Source organism: Lagopus leucura, unplaced genomic scaffold (assembly GCF_019238085.1).
Source record: "Lagopus leucura isolate 7727_CA_CO unplaced genomic scaffold, USGS_WTPT01 Super-Scaffold_100028, whole genome shotgun sequence".
Lineage (NCBI taxonomy): Eukaryota > Metazoa > Chordata > Aves > Galliformes > Phasianidae > Lagopus > Lagopus leucura.
Window position 1 is genome coordinate 6,311,368 of NW_024962279.1, and position 20,258 is coordinate 6,331,625.

Consider the following 20,258-nt stretch of genomic DNA (forward strand, 5'->3'; position numbering starts at 1 on the left):
ATTATTCCCAGCATTATACTGAAGAGGACTTTTTTTCCATATTCCCATTGCTGGAATGATTCCTGTTCTATCTTGCACCCGAACAAATCCCATAATTTTTGCTATTAGTTGCTAAGAAACAAATTATAATTGCTGCTCAAATTCTTTACTGTTGTACCCTCTTATTGCCCTGAAGTGCATTCATTTTCTTTTTGAAGATTAAATGATCAATGAAGTAATTCTTTCAAGAACAATTAATAAGGGAAACATTTGCAGAACAGCACCCGAGTATCTGCGTTTCCCTGGCTAAACAAACACGCACGACAACAATCGCAGTGATTGATCAATGAATTAATGCACTTCTGTTCTGCTGAACGAGGCATTTGGCACCCAAATTAAATCATTTCCGCAGTCATTACTAATGCCTGGATGTTGAGAAAAGATGATGTGTTTTAAAGCTCCTGGAAGTAGAGGAGGTTGGGGCTTGGTGGTGTTTTCTCCAGCGTCAGGATGCAGCTGGGCTGCCAGCATGTGCTCCTGGCTCATGTATTGCCCTGCTGGTTTGCAGCCTTGCCTTCAAATCCACCCCATCATCTTATGTGCACCCCTTACACAGCTCCCAGGAGCGTGGGCACAAGCACCCTGCTTCTGTGGAGATGTAATGTTTGAATGACCTACACAATCAGAAAGTGTTTGGGGCTAGTTATGACAAATCTGATTCAAGAATGTCTCTTCCTGCATGCATGTAAATAGTCCTTGTTTCCTCCTGCAATATCCTTTCAAGAAAAAGTCCTATTTATATTAACAAAGGTCTTCTCCAAAGTTGGAGACTGGTACTACAAGGGGTTCCCAGGGCTGGGCTTGGTGTGACACAGGATGCTCTTTATCAAAGGAACAAGCAAATCAGTTTGAATTTCTACCCATGCACGAGTGTTCATGTCTTGTGCTAAAACCTGAACTCGGCTGAGCAAAACGTGGCTGCCACCGTCAGCTCGTCACCTCTGCACCTTTGCCTCACAGTCTCTGGTGGGACAGAAAACTGGGTTAAACCACACGTAAGCTTTTCTTTTTTGGGTTTATTCTCTTTTTGATGAATAGGACCAACAGGGAGTACAGAGGATAGCTATATAACCTACTTTACTTTCATCTGCTGTAGCAGGCTCCTTAACACAGAATGGAAGATTTCTCTCTGCTGTGTTTCCACCCAAGGATGATAAATAGGACAAATACATGACTCCTTAAAGCAGTGGCACTGTGTTCATTGGGGACACCTGTCCCAGGAGCTTTAGTTCTCAGGTGGGCCACAGCTGTGGGCTCAACTCTGCTTTGGAAGTGTATGGTGCGGCAAGGCACAGGCAGTAGGTCTGTTCTGTTCCTCTCGATGGTTATTAATTTGGCCTTTGACATGTAAAATAAATAATAAGATATATTCAAAGCATGTATTTTTTTTCAGATAACTGAGGGCTGGATATTTAAGGCCCAAATGCAGGTATCGTTTTTGGTCAGACTGGATGCTGACCTGCCCCTGTACTCAGCATTGGTGAGGTTTCACCTTGAGAACTGTGTTCAGTTTTGGGCACCTCAGTACAGAAAGAACATTGAGGTGCTGGAGTAGGTCCGAAGAAAGGCAACAAGGCTTGTGAAGGGCTTGCAGAATATGTCCTTTGAGGACAGACCGAAGGAACTGGGACTGTTTAGTCTGGGGAAGAGGAGGCTGTGCGGAGACCTTATTTCAAACACCTGAAAGATACTTACAGTGAGAGCGGGGCTGGTCTCTTCTCAATGGTGACAGGTGACAGGATGAGGGGAAATGGCTTGAAGTTCTGTCAGGGGAGGTTTCAGTTGGATATCAGGATAAACTTCTTTATAGAATGGGTGTTAAGCACTGGAATATGTTCCCCAGAGAGGTTGCTGAGTCACCATCCCTGGATGTTTAAAAACCGTTTGGATGTGGTGCTCAGAGACATGATTTAGCAGAGGGTTGTTAGGGTAGTATGGTTAGGTTGTGGTTGGACCTGATGATCTTTAAGGTCTTTTCCAACCTGGGCAATTCTATGATTCTATGATTCTGTGACCTGGACCATGCTGATCTTTGTTTGATGTGGTTTAGTGATGGAAAGGTTTCCTGGCAGGAAGCTCTGTTGTGGGAACTGTTTCTGGTTCTGAGGAGATTGTCTTTGCTAAATCATGCCAAGGTGCCGTGAAAAATTCCAGCTGGGTCTGGATGGAAGGAAGAAGAGATTTCTCATTTTCTCTGTTGTTTTGAACAGAAAAGTGAGTGTTCAGATACTTTAACATCCAATAGATATCTCTACAATTGGAGATCTGTTGACCTTAGCCTTAACTGGTCACATTGACGTCTCATGTTTTAAGTTAGTGCCATCATTGCTTTTATAGGCTCGATGGATCATAAATAAAAGCACAGAGATCCTGCAGTAAGCCTGAAGGGAGATGAGGATGTAGTTTTTGTTTTTTCCCCTTGGCTTTGTGCAGGATCAGATGCTGCTCCGTTTATTAACCAAATCCCCCAGGCTCTTCCTCCTGAGGCCCTTTTGTGGTCCCTGTGATACCACGAGGGTGGCTCCAGGGTGGCCCCTTCGGTTTATTGCAGAAGCAGTGGATGCTGTCAGCCTCCTGGCCCATTCTTGGAAAGCTGAAATGGGAATGCAAATAATCCATGAGAGTAGGGAGCTGTGAGTATTAATGTCCCTAGCAATTGTGTTAATCCGCAGAGTGGGGCTGTATTTGCAGAACAGTTTTCAGAGTTTTTATTTCCTAAATCAAAGAATACGAGCTGTGGAGCAGTTATGTAGATGTTACTGGACTTCAGTTTAGGCGTAACTTCACACTATAGCCCAGCTATCTTCATTGGGTGCAGCCTTACCTCTGCGTATCGCTGATATGCACTTTTTTATTCTGATGGCAGCTAGAAGGATGCATAAATAACACAGGAAATTAAATGGTACATTTAAATTACTATTTTGACAGTAGATGAAATAGGTTGGAAATGCAGATGCCAATATAAAGCATTTCCAGGAGAGCCTGGTCAAGTACAGCCCGTACCCAAAGGCAGAATCTTATCTTTTCAAGAAAGCCCTTTGCTGCTGGTGGGATACAAAGCCAACGCAGAGCAGATTTATTCTACTGTCTGTTTTCTTGTTGTTTTGTTGTTTTTTTCTTCCCTGTTTTCCATATGCAGAGCAAAGGCAGGGAGTCAGTGTTGGCATGTGAAGGATGGCGGAGCTTTAGATATGTTTGTCAAAAATTGCATCTTGTTAGTTTCCTTGTCTGCTGCAAACGTGACCACCATCTCATAATTCATGCAAAGTGGGTGATGAACTTAAGGAAATTAAGGAGTATTTCTGGTCTAAATAGCACTCTCTAGTACAATGTAGGACCTTTTCAGAGGCAAGCTGAGCAGCTGGGTAACCTTTAAGATCAGGATCTCAGTGGGGTGTTTCTCATTTGTGTCAAGTAGAGGGAAACTTCAAGCTCAGCAAGCTTGAGGCATATTGTTTTGGATTATTCGGGGTTCTGTATTAGCTTTCATCCAGCTGCACAAAGGAAGCACCACCGTACAGTGTGTGCCAGGGGGGAACACCCAGGGTATCCGCTGCATTAGTGCTCAGTTACCAACTGCAAGAGGGCTTTATAGCACCTCCTGCTGCAGGTGGAAGTCCTGCTATGTGGCTGCTGCACAGTCGTCTGTGCTGGAAGGATGTGTGTGAATAATGCACTGTTTTTGCTAAAAGCAGGAAGAAAAAAATCCAAAAATCTGGGAGTAAACTCATTCTGTTCAAGTCACCCCTAGGGGAAATGTCTGCCCAGGTTTTCAAGATTAAAGTAATAAAATACAATTTTTGAAGTCCTCAGCGTTTTGAATCAAGCAAAAGGTTTCCTTCAAAATGAATGTTTGAAGTGTTTCCTGTAGGAAGACAGTAAATGGGGAGGTTTTATTAAAAGCAGTGCAAAGTCAAGGAGAACTTTGGTTTTTTTTTTTTCTTTTTTTGTAACATCATAAAGAAGAGTAATTTGATTTGGGCAGAGAACAGTTGACACCTTGCAGATATTTATAAGAGCCTCTGTTCCCCAGTGGGATGAGTGGCGGATGGGAAGGTGCAAGGCACTGCTGCCTGTTTGAGGAGGGGATGGAATCGGAGCAAAGCACTGGGCCAGCAGTGTGCCCTGAGGAGCTGAGCAGCTGACATGGCGTGAGGGAGGAGAGAGCCCAGCACAGTGCAGGATCCAGTGCTTTTGCAGCTGTGTTTTGGCCAGCGGCGTTTGTAACGCTACAGGAAAAGCTCTCACAGTCTTTGAGATGCAAGGGAAAGGCCTGAAGGAGGAATTGTAGCCATGAAGATAGACAAATCAGTGTGTGTGTGATGGATGGGGGGCAGGAAGGCTTGGCAAGATTTAAACATCATCTCAATATGAGAATCCAGATAGAGATGTCAAAGTCAGAGATGATATGCATAGGTCAGAGATGTGAGTGACAGGCAGAGTGGGGAGGGCTTGGGAGGAACACGAGAGCTGCTCACATGTACTTCTGTTTTTCCTGCTGGCTCCTGTTGTTTTACTCGTCTTCTGCAGACTTAAGCAGATGTTTGACTTCAGTGGGGCTGGTCTGTGTTCTGTGTCTCTGCAGTGTCTGGTTTCAGAGCATGGGGGAGGCTGTCCCTGTGCAGTGCTGGTGCACAGTCCTGGGGAGCCATCGAAGAGGCTGAGTGTGCACAACCAGACACACCAGCTTTTCCCTCCTGTAGCACCAACGTGGCCGTTGGCAGAGTTCCCTTAAAGGAGGCAGCATGTCTCCCCAACGGACACAGAGTTTGGGTTCATCTTGCCCATCCTCCAGGTACGCATCTCTTCTCATCAGTGAGTTAAATTCAGTGCAAACCCCACCACAAGGCCTCTCCAGCTGCAGGTGTCCCTACAGCAGCAAAGGTTTGTCCGAGAGATTTTTCATCTCGTGAAAAGGATCGTTTCCATTATGGAAATGATGGAGCTGGATCAGGCTGTTTGGTAAGGATGCTCAGGCAGGACCTTGTTTGTTGCTTGCAGTCATAAAGCTCAACCTAAGCTGTTCTCCGGAGGGGAGGCAGAATGGGAGAATGGTAAGATGTTTACATCTAAAACTTTTTTCTAGCAAAGTAGAAATCCCAGTGAAATTTCTGTTCTAAAGGTCAGATTAGAAAGCTTTCATCCCCAGACTTGTAAACCTTTTCTCAAATCAGTGACTCTAAAATTATTCATTTGAACAGCAGCTCTTAAACTAAAATTCTATTAAGCTCTGTATCAAAGGGGTTTTTATTTTGAACCACGGAGCCGGCTGCGTGGTCATGACACAACGACAAGGACATGGGCAGAGGAACTTAATCTTTGTGTGTTTTTGAAAGGGGTGACATAAAACCCTGCTTTTAAAAAGTCAGGCACAGGTTTTATAGAGACAGTGTTTAGAGATATTAGAGCCATAAATATCTAGAGGCAAATCTTGTCAAGTGTTTCGAGAGCAAAAAGCTTTAATGCTTTTGTGGGTGCTAGTCATCAGTTAAAGTGCTTTCAGCCTGCCTTCGTATAGACAGGCTGTGATTTCTTCAAACCAATGTCCTCTAAAATCTGTAATTGATTGAGATGCACTAGAATCCCATCTTCAAGACTATATTATGGGCTAAATTAGCATAGCTTATAGCCTGCATTCAGTGAAGTCATGTTATTCCACAGTCAGTGATGCAAACGACTTCTTTTCCATCTGGTTGTGTCTGTTACTTTACATGAAAGTGTGCTCTGTGTGTATTGGTGTTACTCAGATTTGGTGAAAACCCTTTGAAAGAGGACGTTCGAGTTATCTCTGTGTACAGAGTTCTTTGTTCAGTAGAACAAGGAAGATCTAGCTAATTCCTCTGGTTGCTGTTTCGTTAAACAAGATGTCTTTGGCAGCCTGTTCTGAATCCCCTTGACATCACACCATGTGACCTTTAATCAAAAAAAATCCCATTGACTTTGAATCAAGGAGCAAATACGACCTTAAACATCACTCTAAATTTTAGGTTGCTGAGATCATTTTAGAATTATATAAGGGATCTGAGAAGGAAAACCGCATTATGCTTCGTAAACCTTTTTAAGTCATGCTTGAGAATTGACTTTCAGTTTCTTGGCTGTATGTGTGTACATAAGTGGGTTTTGTGTTTGTTTCACGTGGATGAAGAGGCAACTACACCTCACCTGCATCATTGCACTATTTCCCATACTTCCTGTCGCTGGGGAGCTCAGTGCATGGTTCTCTGGAGTCCATTTAATGTGAATAGAAAGAGTGGTGTTTTGTCTGCTAGGAAATGCCCCAAATTGACAGTGAACAAATTTATTTCAGTTTCCTGGTCTGCCTGTTGTTAACTTATCACATTCTTTTTGATCCACGCAAATTTCTTGTGTACAAATGATAGCCAAGACTCAAGTGTGGAATACCAAACACCAGACCCCGTCTGATTTGTGTGGGAAATCATTAACACAATCTAGCTAATACTACTGAATTACTTGCTCTCGCTTCATTGATTCCTTTCTCTGTTATTAAAGGTTTAATACACAATTCTGATGTTGCTTAGGTTCTTGTCTTTTGTTATACACAAACCCACTTTTTTTCAGTCCCAAGGCTTCCTTTATTGGAGACTGTGGGTTTGTATTGATAGCTTCAAGAACTCTCGTTTTCATCCTGTGTCTTCTCTATCAAAGCCTTTGCAATCATCTTGTTTGGGATCCTGTGCTACAATCCTTTGTTTTTCTATCAATCTTACACATCCTCTGTTAAGGTTGAATAGCTCACTCTACAGAAATAATAATACATTAGAAGATATAGATAGACATAGAGATAGAGGTATTGTGTTTTGGTTACTGCTTGCTATTAGCATCAACTCACTATAGCAATATCACTGATGTGTTATCAAATTTACTTCACAGGAATCTCTAGAGATAGACTTTAAGTAAAATATAGTATCAGAAAGACAATTTTTTTTTCTCTAAGCCTGAATATTAGTCACTCTTTCTTTTGGAAATTAAACTTCAGTGATGTATAAAGAAGTGATTGTTATATGTGTGTTTTGGCTAGAATATTTAAAGGAGAAATAGTTTTCATCCCAGTTCAGCAAGAATAAAGAGTAATAGATAAAAACAGCATTGACAGTGTTTTTCTAATCATTAGGAAAAAATCTTAAATGTAATGACAAAGGGTTCACTAATGGTGTATGAGTTTTTGACAGTATGCCATTCAAAGAGATGTACGGCAGTGCTTCTTTCTACAGGATGCAGTCACATAAATTGGCTTTGTGAAAGACATGCAGACACCTGTCACAATCAATTTGAATCATTTACCATTCATGTAGTTTTCCGTAATATTTTTGTTTTCCTGTGGTCGTTTTTAGATAGCCCTCTTGCAGAGCGAGGTCTCTCTTTAATTTCGGGGCTGGCATAATTACGAAAGCATTTTGGATCCTGATAATGTTATGCCACACTTTAAATAAATAAATAAGTAGCCTAAGAAGGAAAAACCATGGAAACACTCCTCTGGCTAACAAAGAAAGGCTAAACAGAGCTTAGCTTTCAGAAAAAATAGGGATCTCTCTGTCAGATCACCAATGACCTGAGACTCACAGCCTCCTAAGGGAAGCCTCATTGTTTCACTCTTGTTCCCAGGGCGTGCTGAGTTCAGCAGCTGAATTATTTCCACGTTGTAGTCAAGAATGGGAGCGAAGTGGGCCTGCAGTACAAATGCTCTAAATACTGTGCTTGGGGAGATGGCTTAAAAATAGAACGATCAGTGGAGCTATAAGTGAGATTGTTTGTAAATACTAAAACCACGGGTCCTCTCCCTGCTAGTCATGGTCCAAGAACCTGCAGAGCAGAGAGCTAATCTGGTCCTGCTGACTTCCTGGGCCTTTGATGTACCTTCTGAAATCCTTCTTTAAAGCAATCATAGAATCACAGAATGGCCAGGGTTGGAAGGGACCCCAAGGATCATGAATCTCCAACCCCCTGCCACATGCAGGGCCACTAATCCTCCCCATTTCATACCAGCCCAGGCTGCCCAGGTCCCCATCCAACCTGGCCTCGAACACCTCCAGGGATGGACGGGGCATCCACAGCCTCTCTGGACAGCTGTTCCAGCACCTCACTGCTCCCACAGAACAGACTTCCTCTCAAAAGAACAAACTTTGATTCCAAGGCTCACCAAGCAGTTCACTAAGTGAAAAGACGTACTGAGTTTGCATGCTGCTTTGATCACTTAGGGTAGGTTTACATCCTGCCTACATCTGATACGCATCGATCGTGCAAACAGAAGGGCTGTTTCTAAGTGGTCAGATGCTGCCCCATGCCACGAGCATCTGAGTTGTGGAATGAGCAGATTTTCACCCAAGCACACGCAGGGATCCTGGCTCTGACCAGAAGTAGTTTCTACCCATATTAGCAGCCCTCAATTCTGGTCATGTTTTACTTGTTTTCATGTGTAAATATTTTTTATTGAAATTAAGACTCCTTTCTTTCTTGATCTAGGCTGTGATAGATCACTGTAATTGAAGCAATTCCCACCCTAAAAATTTTAATTAAGTTACAGAGACGCCTGCGTGCTAGAATTTAATCAACTTATCTTTTCCAGGCATTGTTTTGCTTCATCACATCGTCTCCCTTCTGTTTACTAATGCTCAGTGCATTGTATCTGGCATTCAACCACACTGTTTTACAATGACCGTGTTCCTTATTTCTGATATGGAGTTTGTAATACCCTGTATTGAAATACTTCAAATTTTCAGAGTCCTTACACGCTGTGTTGCCAATTCCCAGGAGCAAACCTGTGCACTGCCCAGGTCTGTTGGTGACATCTGCTCACCTGCACTTTCCAATGGGAAAGAGCTGGTGTTCAGAGAAGTGTGGAAGTGTCATAGTCCTCCAAATGTGCCGAGAGCTTGCTGTCCCAGTAAGTCTTCTGGGCTTTTGTGGTGTGTTTGTGTGGTTGGTTTAGGGGTTTGTTGTATTTTTAATAACATATAAGAACAAAAATCCTAGTCAGGCTTCTTGGGTTTTGGGGGCAAAGCAAGGCAGGGCAGAATGTAGCAGTGAATAAAGGGGTCACACACAGAACTGAAGTGTTTAAGCAGTGAATTCAGTGTCCTCCTTCAGCTGCAAGAGTTACCCTTTTTCCTGCTTTCCTATCCCTTTGATTTTTTGATGTTAGAAGTAGAGATGGTAATTTCTCACTTCCCTCCGTTCAGGGTACTGGATAACTGTGTTTTCTTGGGAAAACAACAGAAACAGGAAAATAAGTGTTAGAGTGCTACTCCACCCTGAAAGCTTCCCTTGGGGCTGTACCCAGCAAGCGAGTTTCACTTTTGTCAACCAAGCAGTTTGACCTCACTGCACGGGGAATTCAGCTGTGCCAAATTTCAGTGCAATATTTTGCACCCATTTGAGCAGAAGCTTGTAAAAAATATTTTTGCCCATTTGGCGCAGCAGGGGAGAGCAGAAGAACCTCTCGAATCAGCTCATCACTAATTTGTACGCTTTGCAGCCGTTCAGCAATATGGAAGCAGCTCCTAAATTCTCAGGGAAGGTTGTGTAGCAAGATGGTGTTTAAGTGAAACTTCTCATTAATAACGTCTTTAAGACGCAGTGGTATTATTATTGCTAATTCATGTTACTATTTAGGTACTGCACAAATAAATTTGAAGTGTGAAAGGATCAGAATCATCAGCCCAATCAGTTTGATGAGGCATTAGCTTTTTTATAATTACCTTAATCTTGCTATTTCTTTCAGAGCTCATTTTTAAGTACATGTGTGAGGCTTTCCAGAATTGACACCTGACTTTAAAAACTCAATAGTTTGCACTGGGAATGGTAACGATGAATGCTTTGCTTTGTTTGCTGCCTCACATTGATTTTGACCATTCTTCCATCATTTCTTAGTTGATCATCCGAGCAGATTGCTCTTGGTAGCAACCCCTTCCTTTTCCTATTGTAAATATGTGGCTGTTTTGTCAACAAATTGGGTTATTTCCTCCCCGCAGAAAAAAATCAGAGGACATAGTCTGCATTTAAACAATTGAGTCGTGCACTTGCTCTCCACACTGCTGTAATCAGGAGTTGCTGGATCACCAAGGTGGCTGTTCCTTATGATTGGTGATGAAAGCCTCTCCTGTTCCCTCCCTGGTGATTAACTGAAGCATTCCCTAGAGCGCTGTTCAAGTGGGCTTAACCACGCAGGCTGAGAGCTGATGCTAGCTTTCTTACCTTCTAAAGCAGGCCTGTGTATGGCTGTTGTAGAATTCAGAACTGAAAACAGAATCCAGTGCAACAGAATCCAACATTTGAAATGTTCTGTGTGTGTATATGTGTGTGGATGGATATGCATGTGGCATAATGGATCGTGCAAAGGCAGAGGCAAATCTGTCTAACACGTGTAAGACATATATAAACTGCATACAAATAATCTTTCATATTATGTATTATTTAAGACTAAGAAATTGTTCTTCTGTTTTCTCCCATATCTGTCTCCATATCTGTCTGACTACATCGGAAATGACTTTATTGTTACTACATGTGACCTTGAGTCCTTGTGAGGACCTCTGCGTCCATCTCTCTCTACTTGGAGTTTGAGCAAACACATGCAAACTTGCTGCTAAAATTGGCACCCAGATTAAATTTGGATCGATTCTGAACTCAAGCCCAATTGTTGAACCTTTTGTGTGCACCCATTTTGCCCAAGTTAAAAAAATCTTAGAATCACAGAATCATTGCAGTTGGAAAAGACCTCTAAGATCTTCCAGTCCAACCACCAATCAACCCATCCCACCATGCCCACAAAGTTGTTTGATTTTCCAGCAGAGCTGGCTGATGCAAATGGCAGCGTGATCTTAGTTTGGTTCTTTCTGTGAGTTGGAGCAGTAGGCAGGCAGGTCAGTAACTGTTTAGTTCAGACTGTCTCTGTTTTCACAAATAATTGTAAGGTTTTCGTATGCATGCAGCGTCTTTTTAAAGTCACACAATATTTATCAACTGAAATGCAAATTTTAAAACTGGAGTGGATGAATGAAGCTGGAGTGAAACAACGAAGCTTAGAGCATAATGTATGCCAGACCTGTGCTGGAGATCTCCTGATGCCTGCTAGCACTATGAGAAAATTCCTGCTTGTTGTTTCCAATGCAGTTCCCTTTTTGCCTGTATGTTGTCCTTAATTTGACTCCAGCAGGATGTGTCCATGAGCAGGGCTCCCAGCATAGCAGAAACCACTGCTCTGCCTGATTACCCAGCTCTCACAAGTCTGGTTTGTATTTATTTTCACTATTAATTTATTATGGTGAGAGTGAAGATCTGCTCTCAGGAGGGCAGGAGGGGGCTGTGGTTTCAGTGGGTACCACAGGGGCATCCTCAGCTCCAGCTCAGACTGCTCCAAGGTGACAACCTGCATGCTCATCTGTCTGAAATGAGGCAGTGATTTCTCCCGATTTCTTTTCTTATGTATGCACAGTAGTGCTTCCAAAACCTGTTTTCAACAGGGGATAAAAATCAAGGTTTAATTTTTTGCCCTTTTAACATTTGAATGATGTTCCTGCTAATTCTTGCTGTTAAATATTTATCGCCCGTGTTTCCTCTGGTTCCCAACTGCACTGACAACAGGTTTGCAATCACCAAAGCACGGCTCAGCCACACCGAGAGCTGAAGAAATGGAAATTGAAATGCAAAGGACTGTTTAAAGGCTGCTGAAGCGACTCAGCACGTTGTGCTCCTGCAGCATCCGATGGTGCTGCTCAGAGCCTGGTGCTGAGCTTGTGCAGCATCACCTCCTAGCAAGTCTCCTGAATTCAGCGAGCAAGGCAAGAGGGAGCTGCTTTTCTGCAGCCTGTGGCCCCTGGAGGAGAGCAAAGGGAGAGAGGTGGAAGGAGGAATGGAATTTAATTAAAGCACCGTGTGGCTAACATAGTTATTAATGAGAGACTTCCTTGTGGGAAAGGAAGGGTTTCTGCACATGGGTTGCAAGGGCATGAGTAACAAGTTTCCTGAGGGGAAGGAGAACTGGGTTAAGGCAGTAATTCTTCTTAAATGTGTAAGAACTTTCCAGCAGCGTTATGGGTTGCTGGAGTTTTCTCCAGGCATTTCTTCTGCCCTGAGTAAATCGACACTTCGTCCCCTTCCCATCTTACAGCCTTGGGAACATTTTGTAATCCTTTTGCTACTTCAGCAGCAGGCTGCTGCTGCTCTGTAGCCCACCCAGTTCCACAAACCTCTCGTGCAAGCTGATGCTCACTTTGTTTCCTTGTCATGCAGCAGAATCCTAATAAACCTTCCATCCTTCCCATTAGAAAAAGCAGTTCCTTTAATTGAGTTATTTCTCTTGGCAGATCTCGAGAACTTCAAGACCAGAGTAAGAAGCACAGTGTCCGTCCGCCAGGGCCAGGGCATGGTGCTGCTGTGTGGACCACCGCCGCACTCCGGAGGTAAGGCAACTGCTTCTCTTGCTTTGAGTGTGCAGTGGCAATGTGAAAGGTTTTCATTCTCGGGATACGCTTCAGAAGGTTCAGAGAACAGCTCTGTGGTGGTGCCTGCCTGAAGAGTTCGTTCTTAGTTGTGTTGAGGAAAGAAACTGGGAGATCCCTAGTAGGGTATGAGTGCAGAGGAAGGTCTTAGCTGCACTGTATCCAGGTATGTGCATAGGAGGCAATCCAAGGCAAACCAGAGCAGTATGTGCATATGGAGAAGACATGGCCGAGACCTTGTGGAACTGCCACAGCCTTTTAATATGTGACCTATGTGTATCTTCTGAAAAATAGGCTGGAGATTGTTGACAGAGCTACTTCTGTGTGTGATCTTGTCAGTATTATTTTAATTTCTGAGACACTTGTTGCCTGTGTTTTTTTTCTCCTGGATGCTCAGCAATTTTCCAGGTCTCATAGGATTTATTTCTGGAAAGACAGTATATGCTCTCCCTACTGTTTTTATAGGAGGAAGAGACAAAGCAGAGTGGTATAGGAGAGGAGGAAATACCATGACAGGAAATTATATATTTGCAACCTTTTACTCTGAATTGCCATAGGGTTTTAAGGGCTGTATTATGTTCTTTGTGTACCTTCTGAATGTTAACACCAAGAGACTGCAATAGCTGCTGCATGTGCGTACCCTAAAATGAGAACACGTGGTGTCTGTCAGATGCCATTCTTTGCTGGGAGCACACACATCAGTGTTTATGAGGTTTATGAGAATTTTGCACTCATGACCCAAAGGAAGACAGCATTTTCTCACTGGTATGTGTGGCCTGTGACCACCAACCAGCACTCAGCAAGCAGCTGTTGCAGCCTGCTATTGTGTTGGGAGGCATTTTGGTGCATCGTTGGCATCTGGTCATCTTTCAGTCATCATATTTCATGTTTCTGCATCCCTCTTCAAGGAATTTCCATTCATGCTTTGACATCTGCCTGTCCTTTGAAAGCTTGCTCACCAACTGGATGAGAATTGCCCAACAGCATCTTAGGGTGACAGAGAGGTGACAGGAGGTGAACATGTTTCTGGTGCCCAGAAAGACAGGAAACTGAAGGGCAGTTATTTCCTTCTGTCGTTTGGATGAGAGATGTCTTCCTACATGGCCACATTCTACCGTCTGCTCTATTACAGCTAGTAAATTATCTTAATTGTATCAAGCCAGATCCACAATTAGTCTAAATTGATACTATTGCAGTGTTGTAACCAAGCTGGGCTGCTGTACACCCATGGTGGTTTTCTGGTTTGCATGGAAAGTGTTTTGTGGAAAGTCAAAATAGTTCCAGGTAATTGAGAGTGAGACCCTTGTTCTGCAGGAATTAATCTTCTCTCTGGAAATAATTTCATTTTCTTTTCCTTCCTCCCAAGGTTGGAAATAACGATGAGTTTTAGAAGTCACAACTGCAACGTTAATGCTTTTCAATCATGTGCGTCACTCTCCGTATGTCTCCCAGCGTAATAGAAACTATTTGGTCTCTAGGAGTTACTGCACAATTACCACAGCTATCTCCTGTTCCAGCTCTGGGCAGATGGAGCTTCATAAGAGAATATCAGATGTTGCTGGGAATGAACTGTGTATCGGAAAATCGCAGTGTTCTGTTGGCAGCTCCCATCCCAGAGCTCTGAGGCAGTGTTTGCAGAGCAAAGCTGCAGAGATCAGCTCCTGCCCGTGCCTCCCCGTGCTGCCTCTGAGTGTAACTTTGCAATGATTCAACGTTGTGGTGCAGCAGTCAGGTTAGAAGTGAGGAGAAATGCATCGAGTTGAAAGTGTGAGTGGCAATTAAGGTGGAGGAAATGCAATTACTTATTTTGGAATTCGATTATGACAGCAAAGCTAACTTCATCATCCTTCCAAAGGTGCCTGGGGACATTCACGACCAGCATAGAAGCATAGGACTGTCTGGGGAAAAATTCTACGTTATGGCTTTAAAAAAGTTTTTTTTTACTGTAACTTCTATTCTGCATTTAAAATTTCATATAAAAAAAATAAAAATAAAAGAGCAGACAGAACAGTTCAGCTGGAATATGGCTGTTGCTTTGATTGAGGGCATTCAGGAGAATGAAAGAAGCCTGAAAAGAATGAGAAACCAAGAGCTGGTCTGTTGCTAAGCACGGGGTGTAGGTTATCCCTCTGGGTGCTGGAGGTGCAGATGCAACAATTCCCTCCTGATAGGAGAAATTCCCAGTTGTGTGGGGGATCAGCTGCAGTTTTCCCTCAGTTTTGGGGTGACCCAGGTGGCAGTGCACAGGGCTGCCCTTATCTGTGCAATTTCAGTAATAGAAATCTGTTAAAAGGGAATCATTCTTTGTCCTCTCTTGTGTCGTTGGTCATCTTGGTCTTAAGCTGTACTGAAATTCAAACATCTGTCTGCTTTCAGGCCTTCATCCTTTGGGCTGTAATTCACTGCTTGGAAATATCCATTTTTAAAGAGCTGGCATTTGAAAGTGGAGTTATGTGTTGGCCTACATACATTAGTTGTTGAGAGGTTTTTTTCTTCATAATGATGCCAAATATAAAGCTTCTCATTACTCAGGTGTTACTAGGAATTCATCTCGAAAGCAAGTCCAGATAGTTAACAGATATTTCCACCATCATAAAGTGGAGCACGTAGGGCTAGTGAAGGCAGCATGGGCATCTGCATGAATTGCCCCAGTTTTTGTTGTAATACAGCTTGGAGGTTCAACATATGAATCCAAGCTGCTTTCCTCCTCGCTCCTTTAAGAGAAAACGAGTTGTGCATTGCAGTGCATTTCCAGCAGGGAGCCGCTGTTTCATCAGGTCGGTGCATCCTGGTGTTCCATTGTGTTAAGCAGCATCATGATGTAAGTGCCTCCTATGATGAAGTGCTTGCTGAGTGCTGGAAATTGGGAAAATAAATGTTTATCTGCAGCTCAGGAAGTTGCTGAGCTGAAAAAGAACAAATGCAAATCAAACATTTGCTTCGGTTGTAATTTCTCCTTTTGGAGCCTGAGCCCCTAAAGCCCATCCCGCTGTATTCATGGCATCTTGTTTGCTTTAAGTTTTTAATTACTTTTCTCCCCTTCTCTACTTGTTCTCTTGCACTAAAGTGTAAGAAATAGTAGAAAAATGCCTGCCTGTGTTGTGAGCATTTGTCTGAAATAATTATCTGGAGAATGTAGGATTCTCCCTCATTTTTTCCACTGCTTTTTTAATCAGAACTTAACGATGGTCCTGTGTCAGCCAGTCTGTGAACCTCCATGGAAACATAATGTAAGAGTAAATATTGTTGTGGGAATGTGGCATGAGGTGCAGATATAACAGCATGATGGGCAATAGGAGAAGTGTAAGCAGTCAAGCTGTAGACAAGAAAAGATGATTGAAGTCCTGAAGTCCTGAACGTATTTGTGCAATTCCAATTTGGCTTCAGTGAGCGTTCATTGTGTATATGATCCAGAGATTATACGTGATAAAGCACAGAATTTAACCCAGGGTTTGAGTAGGAATATAGATATTTGTGGAAGGGCTGCAGGAATACTCTCACCTGCATGGTTTCTTCTGGAAATGAGCTCTGTTACAACTAAGGATGACTTCCCCTGAAACATCACAAAACTTTTCCAGCCCTTATGAGCCTACAACCACACCGGGATCCCAATGGCAGCTGCTGCACACTACAGCAGCATTCGCTAGGCACTTCTACCTGACAGAGCTTATTAAGTGCTTAAATCACACACAGTGAGAGTTTTGGAAATGTAGGGAACATCAGGAAGTTTTCATGACTGTTCCAGTGAGCCCTGGGTATGGTATCTCAGCATTCCTCAGGATGAGCCGTGTGATTTGGGTGCCATAAAAACAATGCTGTATTGCTTTATGTTCTCAAAGCTCTTCTAGATCAATACTCCCTGCTGCCTCTCTTCCCAAGAGCTGCATGAATAATTGATCTTGGGGCCTTGCTAGCTAAAACGAAAACAAATACACAAAAAATAAGTTGGGTTTGTCCAGAGTGTTTCATTCCATATTAAGCCTTTTTTATTACATTTAGGTATATTTAGAAACAGTGAAGCATTTTGAAATGTCAAATGGACTGTTTACTTTTAAAGCTGTTGGTGAAAACATTTTTACTTTGTTTGGATTTTGGTTTGGGTTTTTTATGACACTGTTAATCAAGCTTGGCAAGATACGTTTGTTGGGAAGATGAGAGGGAAAAAAAAGAGCACCCTCAGCCCTTCCCAGCCAAAAAAATATCCATACAGCACAAAGTAAAGCAAGTCCTCTCTTGTGTTTCTCAGGGCTCTGAGCACAAGTCTGTAGGGAATGAGCCCAGGGATTATCTGGAGGTCACTGTGCTGTTGACTTGATCTCCAAAATATAAATGATCAAAACATTTTTTATGCCAAATAGCTGTTTCTGTTACAGGGTGTGGGAACTGAGTTATTGAGCTGCAACTTTAGTCGGATTCATTTGGTGTTCAGGACAGGATTCATTAATGTTTTGCCTACAGTTTTCAGCTACCTTCTGTCATCCTTGGAGGTCCTTTCATCGTGAGGCTGGATGCTAAAGCAAAAGTCATAGGAAGGTGTGCAAGTTTCATGTGGCCATTGGTGGCACATCCATAAACATGCAGAAGACCAAGCTTGTAAATCCAGCCCTGAAACCCGTCCTCTCCCTGTCTGTGGGGAGATGAATGAATTTGGCTTGGGGCATTTCTTCACTTTTCCACCCCCCCCCCTTCCCTAGATTTTCTTATCTTTATGGAAGATCTGTATATGCGATGCTCTCATGACATCTGCCTTCCTGCCCTGGTGAGAAAATCCCATAGAATAAAGGATTTTGAATTTCCAAGTGTGGTGGGAAATGATGAATGTACGTGGAAAAGTGTCTCTGGATTACTCAGCTATTTAAGCGTTGTGTTCTTTGAATTCTGCAGAGGCATGGTGCATTCTGAGCTCTCTTTTCATAGCCTGTACCACCACGCCTATTGCTTTTTTCCTCACTCATTTTATCTCAGTAATCTATGGGAAAAAAATAGACTGTCTGATGGCTTCTTTGGGTGGCTTAGATATGCTTCTAGTGCTTGAATGTGCACTATAAACTTGCTGACCTTTGTATAGGATGTCCTATCCCCCTGCCCAAGTGCCTATGGCCGCTGAAGATGGTGCTCCAGGTCCTTCTGTGCCATCATTTGTTTCTGTAGAAAAGCCCTGGACAGAACTGCTTAGTTTTGAAGGTATTTGTACTTATTATTACACAAAAAGAAAAGCCAGAGGAGCAGTTGTCAATCTCTTTGCAGCGCCCGTTTTCGAGATGTGCTTCTGGATGTCCATCTCCCCAAAGAGGAGGGCATTTATTAAGGTTCAGTTGTTCAAATGCCATTACTGCTGTTGGAAATACACCCGTGTAGTCCCTGTCTGTGAGCCGAAATGTTGACAGAGAGTTATTTTCACATCTTTTCATGTAATGGATGTGTTCAGTTTTTTCCTGCTCTCTCCTGCCTTTTTTCCCCTGATAGCTGAGAGAACTTTTAGTTCTGTTGCACAGCTTAATCGAGTAGAACTAACGAAATTTTAGCATTTGACAGAAGAGATGGCAATTCTGATTTCATCTCAATCTCAGCCTTTCATGCTGAATGGTAGGTAGTGAAGTGTAGACACCAGGCATGTTTTCAGAAAGCACTTTACTGATTACAGTGGTGCTGAGACCACTTCTGTGCTCTGCAGAAAAAAATGACTCGTGCCTGGCTTCTCCTCTGGTCATATTTTCTCTACTTTTATCTTTTTCTTTTTCTTTTTTTGGAGCAATGATGGGCACTTCGATGTCTGGAAACAGTGGAGATGTTTGGGCTGTAAGTATGGCTGATAGGATTTTCAGCCATTTCCATGCCATCACTAGAGCAGTGTATGGGAGCCTTCCCCTTGAGCAGGTTAGAGTTGTTGGTCATATTCTCCATTGCTGCCCTTCGAGTCAACATTAAGCAAAGCTGGCGTAAAAACTTTGACAAGTATTTAAACAGTCAGCCTTGAAAAAACAATGGAATGAGGAAAAAAGTTACCTCTAAATCACTGACAGCCAGAGAGGCCAAGGATGTTTCCGTCTCATGTCTGCCTGACTGCAGCTGATGATTTCAGCTTCAGTTCCATCCAAGCTGTGCTGGCCTGCTCTGCCTGCTGTGCAGCATCGATGCCAATGACAACTGCTGGATGCTGTGGATTTAAGCACGAGTTCCTTAAGTGTTAAATCAGCTTCTCAGTGCTGGATCCTTCTCTTAAGACACATTCCCATTAAGGTGATATTCTTAGAGGAATGAAAAAATTTGGATCAGACAAGTACCATTGCTTTTTTTGTGTTTGTTGGAATGCCATTGCTTCTCCTGGCCTGTTTCTTGCATGCCAGGTGACCTGGAGTGTTTTACGTCCCCATCCCACTTCACTACACTAACCAAAATATTCAACCTTTGCTTCCCTGCAGTTCCTTCCAGTGCAATGTGCTCAGAGGTTTGTAAAGATGTACTTCTTGCACTTCTTGTACTTCTTCTAAAAGCCCAGAGCTGTTCTCTTGCCTTTTGCCAAGCAGACTGCCATACTATCCCGCTTCTTCCTTCTTGAGGCATTAGCAGTTTCTTTTCTTTCATTCCTATCTTAATGTCTTTATAAACCTTTTCTGCTTGGTTGAATTCGGTTCCAATTAGCGAGAAGTTAATTTAGAGAGGAGCATCTCACAGGCAATGTGGTTATAAAAGTTCAATTTCTCCAGGAAACCAAGCAAAAAATCTGCAAAGCTGGTGGCAAGTGTTGATTCATGGCTTTAACTCTTTCACAAAATGCCACGAGGTCACCGAGCAATCTTCGTGGGTTGCTACAAAGGTTGAAGCCAAAGCCCTTGTGGCTGCAGAGGAAAGGGTAGAAGTATTTTGCATTAGTACAGACCAGTGGAGGTCCTGGCTTGTTTGAAACCACCCAGCAGTGGTGGTGGAGCAAGGCTGAAGTAGGATTGCGTTTTCCACAGGCTGAGGCTCAGCCCAGAAGTGTCTTTCTTGGAACAGGAGTAAAAAACAAAACTGAGGCAAGATCTAGGTGCTGGAGAGTGAGGATTGCAGATATGCTGGCAGTGGAAAAGAATGCCAGGCAATCACAAATCACACACACAAAAAAAAGCTTTTCAACCTTTTCCAAGGTTGTTTGGCGTAACTGGTGCATATCTTGGACCTTAAAGTGACACCTGGTCCATGTTGTGTCATATATGTAAGGTACCATCAAATACGCTTTGAGGGAAATAGTGCAGCACTAAAAATACCTGCCTCTCCGAAGAGGAAAAATTGATTAATAGTGGCCCCCAGCCACATATCCCCATGCAGCAGTTAGATGTGCATGTGCAAATAAATGCCAGCACTTAAAAGCAAGTATGCTGTTGTGCTCTAAAGCCTCCAAGTGACCAGAAAATGATGTCCCCACAGCCACCTGTTGTGAGCAGCATCAATGTGCACCTCAGAGGCAGGATCCCCCAGCCACTGAAGAGGAACAACCCTGCTGTAAGCTGTGCTGGCTCTCAGCAGCCTGGCAGCACTTCTGGACAGTGCAGCATTATCTGATGCTCTCCTCTCTTGCAGCAGCATGGCAGTGAGCGTGGAGCTGCAGGAGAGCAGCGCGCTTTGTGCAGGGCTCCGCGTGCTGAGGGTTATTGCAGTTCAGGAAAAGAAGTTTCATTAAACTTAGATGCAAGCATATGAAAGTCATTTAAATAAGAAGTGATTGAGAGATGTAGCTTCCATTCAGAGTGCATCTCCCATCATTTATTTTTTACATTACACCAC

At 43.1% G+C, this 20,258-nt stretch overlaps 1 protein-coding gene across 4 annotated transcripts in view; it reads left to right on the plus strand.

The window, feature by feature from the left end:
- CNTN4 (contactin 4) overlaps positions 1 to 20,258 on the plus strand; it is a 253,514-nt gene that overhangs the window by 158,240 nt on the left and 75,016 nt on the right. For all 4 annotated transcript variants that reach the window (XM_042880935.1, XM_042880934.1, XM_042880937.1 and 1 more), the window contains one exon: positions 12,360 to 12,455. In XM_042880935.1, the coding sequence (XP_042736869.1) occupies positions 12,360 to 12,455 (96 nt within the window). The remainder of the gene's footprint in view (positions 1 to 12,359; positions 12,456 to 20,258) is intronic.